Source organism: Hesperophylax consimilis, chromosome 1 (genome assembly GCF_061612785.1).
Source record: "Hesperophylax consimilis isolate HC1 chromosome 1, BYU_Hcon_1.0, whole genome shotgun sequence".
In the NCBI taxonomy this organism is placed as follows: Eukaryota; Metazoa; Arthropoda; class Insecta; order Trichoptera; family Limnephilidae; genus Hesperophylax; species Hesperophylax consimilis.
Genome location: NC_142836.1, coordinates 34,934,179 through 34,943,212, shown reverse-complemented (window position 1 = coordinate 34,943,212; position 9,034 = coordinate 34,934,179). Strand labels below are relative to the sequence as shown.

The window sequence follows — 9,034 nt, the reverse complement described above, 5'->3', positions numbered from 1 at the left end:
TTGTATGTCTCTATATTCAAATTCGGAGGTATGACTTTTTTATGTGACACCTCTCACAAGAGTGCCCTTGTCTTTATACGTTAAATACATAGAAACTATGTCTCCACCCAGTTGGGCAGCGTTATGGGGCGGATTAAGATAGGGTCTGTAGGAATGAATTTATTAATGCGGGTCTTAAAGAGGCCCGGATTATATTGAGGAAGAAAAACAGATGCCGATAGCTCGTTCCACATACGAGCCGACTTACGATAAAACGAGTCGGAGAAACGACCCGTTCATATATGTATCGATAACATCAATCCGCTCGTGTCCGTCGAGTTGTCGAGTATCAAGCAGTTGTCGAGTATCAAGCACGTGCACGGTGCACTGGGGATCAATGCTGCTAGCTCCTTTTAACAGGCTCTAATAAAATATCTGTAGAATAGACACAGCATACGCACATTTCGTCATACATGATTTTACCGTACATATGCCTCAGGGATCTCATTTCTACAGTATTCAGTCTACTTTCAGCCTTCTTCTGCCAGTTCCATGCCTCACTTCCATATATTAGGGTAGGTACCAGCACTCCATTGTGGACTGCTAGCTTCGCTTCTTTGGACAGTTTTTTCTTAGCTCCAACCTCGTCCAATCATCCATTAATTACCCATTATAACCAAGAACCCGGCCACCCCTACTAAGTCACGAAGCGTAATCAGGAGAGATGGTAATAGATGCAAGTTCAATATTTCCCATATAACATTATGCCTTTTGCCGCCATTTTGGATTTTGATGGTCAAAAGGTATCCCTCAACCAGTCTCTTTCGATCCGGCCCGCCACGCAGTAGGTATTTTTTTAATGGATTTGATTTTTGCGAAAGTTTCGTTTCAATCTAAATACGCATACATTTCTTATAAACAATTCAAGCAACAAACAGTCGAATGAACACGTCATTTTGATTTGAAACGGTACCATCTCACAGTCATTTCATGCGATATCCGACTCTAGAGACTAATACTTTGAGTTCAATATCACAAAAGATTACGGAATCAGATAAAACCTTGTGATGAACAGTCCACCGATTGCTCTTGATTGGTTCATTTAGTAAAACCATATATAGGGACACAGATCAACTTTGTCCAATAACTTCTTACCTGGATCAACATACTACGGGAATAGATCAATATATATGAGATCAACATAAGTATGCCAATTTAGGTAGATCAACATAAATTATGCATCCGATTTCCATACAAATTTAGAAAATTTTATGAACAGTATATCAAATGGTTTTTCTGGCAAACTGGCAACATTGATAATTATTGTACCACTGTTGTCAATTCATTCAGATGTATTCCACAATAGCCAAGTTATATGGTGTTAAAGGTGGATCAACATAGTCTAACAACTTCTTACTGGATCAACATACTACGGGAAGAGGTCAATATATTAATCGTAATCATATATAGTAATCGGCGTTATGTTGTCTAGTAATTTTGTTATGTCTTCCATTATTTGTTTTTTTGTTTTGCATTAAATTTAACGTTCTTGATTTTAACAGTAGCTAAAAATGTGTGATAATTCAAGGCATAAGCGATACTATAATTATAGAACATAGTAAGAGATTTATAGTTGGTTATGTTACGACAGTAAATGTTGTTTAACAAAGAAATAAATATAATACAAAATACAAGGTAATTGATTTTGACATCAGTAAAATATTTGTGATGCTTGAGTGCAAAAGGAATAATAAAATAATACAATACAATAATTGATTTAAAGTTTTTTTTTTTATAGTGAATACCTCACAAGAGCCCCAACTGCTCCTGTCTGGAGCCAGTGAGACTATGGCATCCCCAATTGGGGGATGTTGTGAGGCTGAAGGTAAGTGGGGAAGGGAAAGAGGAAGGTGGGGAAGTACCTGGCTATTCAGATCTAGTCACTAAACACGGCTAAAGCCATTTGGAGCAACGTTTCTATTCTGAATGGTGGTCTTACACCAGGGCGATACTGGTAGTATCTTCCACTCATGTGAGTTGGACATGTTAAAACTGTAATTATTGTTTAGAAAGGCAATGATAAAAATGAAATTTTTTTAGTTATTTATGTTGACACCAGTAGAGTGTTTCTGACATTTTAGGGATAAAGTAATAATACAAGAGCTGTAGTTGTGTATGTAAAAATTAAATGTGCTCTTTGAGCATAGCTATTATATGACGAGCTTAAGGTTTTATATAATGTAAGATAAGAAGAAACAAATTCCAAGTAATGTGGGGAAAAAACAATGTTTCCATAAGTGTGTGTTTTTAGTAGAACTAGGAAAAAATAAATTAAGAAAAATTAAAATAATTGGAAAATCTAAATAGTTATAATAGTTACTAAAGTAAATTCTAAGCATGTTGATTTTAAATGTTTTTGGTTTCTGAGAGTAGTGCCAGTTTTTCCGCATTAGAAACAAGAATGGGAGCTGTTCCGATGTCTCGACGTACATATATCTGCCCCCCTTTGATCCAAGCATATTTAAATTTTTTCTCTTTTGTCGCCTGGCGGGCCAGATACCATAAGTGGTTTCCACGAAATGTCAGATGCTCTGCTATGTACACTGGTGAGCTCGGTCCGGCAATCCCCATGTTCAACGTATTAAGTTTCTCTTCAGGACAGGATGCTTGTTTGTGAAAAGCCTTAAGGTCCGATAATAGTTGGTCTCGGTAGTAGTTAGAGGTGAATTTGAATATTATCGGTCCATTTTTATGTTTTTGCGTGGTCCTGTAAGCCGCTTCAATGTTTGATGTATCCACTTTTGAATTGATAGTTTTACATATGTTGTGAAATATGTTTTTCAAGCTTTCTCCATTTGTTTCTGAGATACCCCGCACCTCCACATTTTTCGCTCTTGCTGTTTTTTCAATATTTTCGAGTTGGCCTTCTAGAATTTCAACTCGGGATTCTAGAGTGGAATTATGTTTCATGAGTATTAAGTTTTTGTCTTCGAGATCCCGAACGCGACAGAGAATGTCTTCATATTGTTTACTCATGTAGGTTATTGATTCCAGGATTTTATTATTTTGCGCAATGATCGCGTTTTGACTCTTGATAAAGTCGCTGTTTTCAGTTCCTGTAGGTATGTCGCCACTGGAGGCATCGCAAATCGGTGACTTTGTGGTTGTAATACACTTCTTGCATTTAAGCTGGTTCCGACGTTCTTGAGTGAGTCGCCGATATGCAGTTTCGGTTACACCTCCGCAGAGGAGATGGTATGCCTCTTTACACACTAGGTACACAAACGTCTTTCCTTCTGATTCTGAACATATTGAGCAGTTAGGCATGGTTAGATAACTTTCTTGCAGCCCGGTTTATTATTTTAAAATAAAATTAATTTAAAATTTTCAAAAAAAGTTTTTTTTTTTTAATCTCGCCAGTCTGAGGATCGACCCCGCGGTCTACTTAATAGAGGCGCTATCGGCGCGTTAATCCACAGAGCTACGGCCCTCTTGCGTGAATCCGTGAAATTACGTTTTTTATATACTTGTGAAAGGTGTGGAAGGTTTGCGTAGGTCGGTAGATTATAATTCTGTTTAGTGGTTTTGATTATTTTTAATATTTTCTAACAACTTTAAACTTTTTTGTTTTAATATTGTTCACTTTTGATCATTTCAAATTCACTTTCATGAGCAACACTTCAGTTCTACGCAGCTCACGTCAATAAACTTTAACACGTTTGACATTTGACGAACGCAACTCTTCAGTTAGCGAATCTTTCGACTTTAAGGCATTGAGTTATATAAATAGAGAAAATTATTCAGACCGATATTTTCCTAGATTTCAGAACGGGTTTGAATGTATGAGGAATTCTAGATTGTGCTGGATTGAATCTGTATTGAATACAATACAATATTTTCTAATCCAATTTGACCTCTTCGTCAACATTTCAGAATTTCCCTAGATATCACATCACTTCTGTAATTAAAAAAAAAAAACAAACCACAAATACATTGAACGCCTCAGAACAGAAATCTTCTAGTGAGGCGGGTTACTTTCATGTTTGTAATTTTGATCATGTTATTGCATAAACGCCCGGGTTGTCGGAAATTAAAAAAAAATTGACATTTCCAAAAAATGTGGCCTAAACTTGGCCTTAGGGGGATCCATTCTCTTGGACCCCAATTTTTTTTTCGTTCATTGACCACGTCAAAATTGACCCCTGAAGGTAAAGACCACTTTGGGAGTGACTGCTTTAAAGGATACCTAATTTTATCCAGAATATTGCAAGGTTTTTACATTCAATATTGTCGGTAACAAGACACAGACATTTAGGCCTTATTCCATAGAATGTTATAAAAAGGAAATAGTTTATCTGTTCTCCCACATTTCTTCGATTACTCCACTTGGTAATATTCTAATCACCCGTGCACGCGCCATATTGCCTTTGCGAAGTTTAATTACTCGCAGGAAAAAAGTGAGACTTTAGTTATTAATTTTCGGCGCTACAACGCGTTTCCCATACATTCTTTTCAGAGATAAGAATTACTAACCCTATTAACACGTGTAGATACTGTGCACTTTTGGTACAATAAATAGAGAAGTAACTAACGCAATCAGTCAGTCTTCCGAACGACACTTGTGAAGTCTGTTTTTTATTTGCAAATCTTTACCCAAGGTATTACCAAGAGGAAGCCAGCAATTATAGTCGATTTTGGCTTCTTTTATCTTACTTTATGCTAAATTACATGATAAAATTTTGCAATATTTTATATTTTTCATGCAAAACAGTTTTTTGGAATCCTGTATATCCTAAATATGATTTAAGATTTTCACGGCCAAAAGTATTTTTGTTATTTATTTTTAAGGTGTTATGCCGTGTTGCGCTAACTCCTTCTTTAGCCAACGTTTCGGACAGCATTGCAGTGTCCATCATCAGGGCAGATGTGTTATTTTACTTTCTAATCAAGTACATAAATTAAAATATATTAATAACCTTTCACCATAATTTGACAAATATTATAATATTCTTAAATCAAATATGCAGGTCTAGGTTGATTTACAAATCAATATTACCAACACATTAAAACACATAACGTTTAGAAAACCGCAAAACCAACTGACTATGAATTCAGGTTTTCAAGCAGGATTTTCTATGTGTATTATTCTCACGTAAAATGTACTAAAATGTTCTGTTTATTTTCTATATATGCATTTTCATTCCGGGAAAAATTTTTTAAAAAAATGTAAAAAAGTATATGTTTTTGATTAATAAATAATAAAAACCCACTTTATCGTTGGTAAAATAATTTTCTCATTTAACTACGCACGTAAAAACCTTTATTTTTCCTTATTGGTTTTCAGAAAATGGATGTTAAAATATGTAGGTTTTTTTAAACGGAGTGAATAATTTTTGTTATTTGTTTTTGGGGTATTATGCCGTGTTGCGCTAACTCCTTCTTTAGCCAACGTTTCGGACAGCATTGCAGTGTCCATCATCAGGGCAGATGTGTTAAATGGCAGATGTGGCCTGATGATGGACTCTGCAATGCTGTCCGAAACGTTGGCTAAAGAAGGAGTTAGCGCAACACGGCATAATACCCCAAAAACAAATAACAAAAATACTTTTGGCCGTGAAAATCTTAGATCATATTTGGAGTGAATAATATTTGCTTATACATTTAATTAGACTGTGAAAATAATTTCGTTTCAATGTCAATTTTTCACTTAAATAATTTAGTTTCATGTCAATTATTCACATTAATATTTCACCTTTACTTTTCATTTTTGATTTCGTGATGGTAAAAAATTATCTTAATTAAAAGGGTTAAAATCACCATCAATGGCACCTGTTGTAAAATTAGTAAAAATCAGGTAGATTTTATTTAATTTTTATAATTCTTCATTTTTTGTAATTCTAAGTATGCTGAGAATATTACAAAAATCCAACTTACACAATGTTTACTTCCTAATAAAATATAGGTAAATAGCATTTGTTCGATAATTTGTAACGTTCCTTTTTATCATTTCGTGTCCTAAAACAAAGCCAGTTCGTTGATAGATACAGTTCGATCGGTTATTCCATTGAAAGGGTAAATCTTAGACAACTGGGGCTACTGGGAGGTGAGCGCCATCAGCGTGGAAGCCTGTCTCATCAGCGAAGAAGACGACGGTGATGGGGTTTCCTTGGGGGTCGGGGTACGAGAAGGATCCCTTCACCACTACAACCTGCTGGTCCTTGCCATCCTCGCCTTTGACTACCTTCAGTTCTCCAACCTCATCGCGGACGATTTTGTTCTCTGTTTCATATCTGGGAAAGATAAAATAACACATATAAATAATGGTGAAAATCGAAATGTTAACAAACAATGAAACTTCACACGATTTTTGACAAATCTATAGGTTTCAAGTAACAAAGTTTATACTTTAATACAGTAAGGCGTAAGACGTGTTTCCCGATTTTCATAATTAAAATTCTGATATACGTTATAGTACGATACCAGACTACTTTTGCAGCAGAACGTAATCCTTAATAAGGTATTTTAATAAAAGATTAGTGTAAACAATGGTTCTTGTACAGGATAATGATATCAACTTGGTAGTTTTCAAATAACTAAGTGTGCCAGCTACTAAGTCGGCAAGTTACCTAATTAAATTTCAGATGAAAGTAAAGAATTTTGGAAATTACGTTGTCTAACGGCTACAGAAAATTCTGAAATAGGTGTTCAAATATAAATAAAAATGTGAAAATCCTTTGAAAAGAATATCATATAGAATTGTTGCGTACTTACCCAAACTTGTAGGAACCCGCTGGGTCCAGGTCGAAGGAAGACCTGAGGATCTTGATGGGCTCCACTGGCACTGGGCTGGCCGAAGCCAAGGCGATCGCCACAAAGAAGAAAAAGAGTGCCTGTAATAGGTAAGATGAATCTTCAGTTAATATGGCGCTTTAGAAATAATCCATTATTATTAACATTAGTTTTTTAATTCACAAGAGTCTCAGAATTTCATGTAAATGCTCCGGTTTTGAGACTATTGTGAAAAATTTCACGTTTTTTGTGACACCTTACAAAAATCGCAAAAAATTAACAAATCGCGGGTTCAAATCCAAAAAAAAAATTAAATATAAGTTTATCTTAAAAAATAATAAATTTTTTTTGATCAATTTGTCTTATTTCACTAATCACTGATTTAAAATAATATATAGTATTCTTGCGGCACGTTCCAGAGTAGAAGATACTCTAAGTATTGCCCTGGTGTAAGACCACCATTCAGAATCGAAATGGCTTTGGCCGTATTCGGTGACCAGATCTGTATAGCCAGGTACTTTCTCACCCGCCTCTTCCCCATCTCCTTCCCCTACCTCTCTACCTTCAGCCTCACAACATACACAAATTGAGGATGTCATAGTCTCACTGGTGCCATGCGGTTGGGAGCAGTTGAGACTCGTGTGCGGTTTCACATTAAAAAAAACTAAAAGAACCTTACAAGAACGTCCTTGAGTGTACAATGTAAAGACAGGGGCACTACGTCGCCACCCAGTTGGGCAGCATTGTGAGATGGGTTAAGGTAGAGTCTGTAGGAAGGGATCTAATAAGGCGGGTCTTGAAGAGGCCCGTATTATATAAAGGAGGAAAAACAGATGCTGGCATCTCGTTCCACATAAGAGCCGACTTCTCATGAAATCAACATGAATGTGAACGGGTGTTCCGTTTGTTAGAGTTATATCTAAAATACAGGATAGAATTTATTTAGTCTAAGAATCGACGTGGTAGTTTTTAGAGAAACATAACCTGCGATAGTTTGTGGTTAATACTATATTTTCGGCTGAACTTGTGATTGTCCGCAATTTTTCACTTTTTATCACTTTTCACTGTGGCGGTCACAAAAACATTTCAGGGATTGGAAGTAAGTTAAAATAATTGTGGTTCTTACCAGTTTCATGGTGAATTAATAGTTTGGTGCTTTACTGAAGGCAGGAGAATACTGATGAAGCAATCTGGTGACATCCAACTTATATACAGAACGTGGTCCATATAGTTTTAAAAAAACCAGTCCTATTATTTGAATTACTGAATTACTTCGCCCACAAGAAATAATATTTATTAGCACCCGTTTTTTCTAGAATAACCAGATACTCGAATTATAATGTGCATCTTAAAAATAAAAGTATTCTCACCTTCATATAATTGAATTTAGGTACCTACGTAAAGTTATGGCATTTCCAACTCTATCTCATTATTAATCGAAACAATGTTCTTTAAATAAACGAATTAATTAATTATTATGAATAGCACGTTTTACTGTCACTTTTACTAGCAACTTCAAATCTATTATTATTACGTATAGTAAAAACATTTGAAATTAAATTAAAGCAGGCCGCACTAGAGAGACTTTAGTTGCATCAACAGTTCCGTGCATCAAAATTCATTATGATATAGGGTTGTTCCGGGGGAGATGGCCCTAGTAACTTTAAGACGCTATTGTGAAGGAATTATGATGAATAAAACATTTAATCACTATAGAACATAAACTTTATTTATTAATCTTTTCAAATATTAACGATAAATCACTTCAACTAATGAAAACAATATAATTTTAAACTTAAAAAAAAACTAGGACTGGCCATCTCTCCCAGAGTGTCCGGGGGTGATGGCCATAGTGGTTGGGGGGAGATGGCCAGTACTTTTTTTGCCTTTCCCTTTGCCCTTGTGACATTTTAACTCCATTCTTTTCTTATTGCCGCAATAAGAACACATGTCCTCAAACTCGGTGCAATTTTCATGCACCCAAAGCATGCAAATATTGCATTGTATCCAATCTTCAACTAATTGTGTCCTGTAATAATTATCACCGCAATCTCTGCAATTATCTTTTTCTCTATCTTCAGATTCACTTTCAGAGGTATCGTTGAAAACGATGGGAATTTCTTCACAACTGCTATCAGACAACCTACGAATTGCCTTTCGTTTCTTAACAGTATTTTTTTCTTAGGTCTTTCAGTCTTAATTTCCGTTTTTATTATTTTTTGATTTTTTTTTATTTTCCCTTTTTTCCTTTTCAATTTCTTTCATT

General features: G+C 35.4%; 1 protein-coding gene across 1 annotated transcript; it reads right to left on the bottom strand.

Moving 5' to 3' along the window:
- Positions 1 to 5,838: 5,838 nt before the first annotated feature.
- On the bottom strand, positions 5,839 to 8,028 carry LOC149426742 (larval cuticle protein 16/17-like). The gene is made up of 3 exons (XM_089638321.1): positions 7,895 to 8,028; positions 6,751 to 6,869; positions 5,839 to 6,269 (listed from the first exon to the last, which is right to left on the bottom strand). Exons 1-3 carry the CDS (start codon positions 7,901 to 7,903, stop codon positions 6,059 to 6,061), a joined length of 339 nt encoding a protein of 112 aa, XP_089494447.1. The 5' UTR covers positions 7,904 to 8,028; the 3' UTR covers positions 5,839 to 6,058.
- Between the last annotated feature and the right edge of the window lie 1,006 nt (positions 8,029 to 9,034).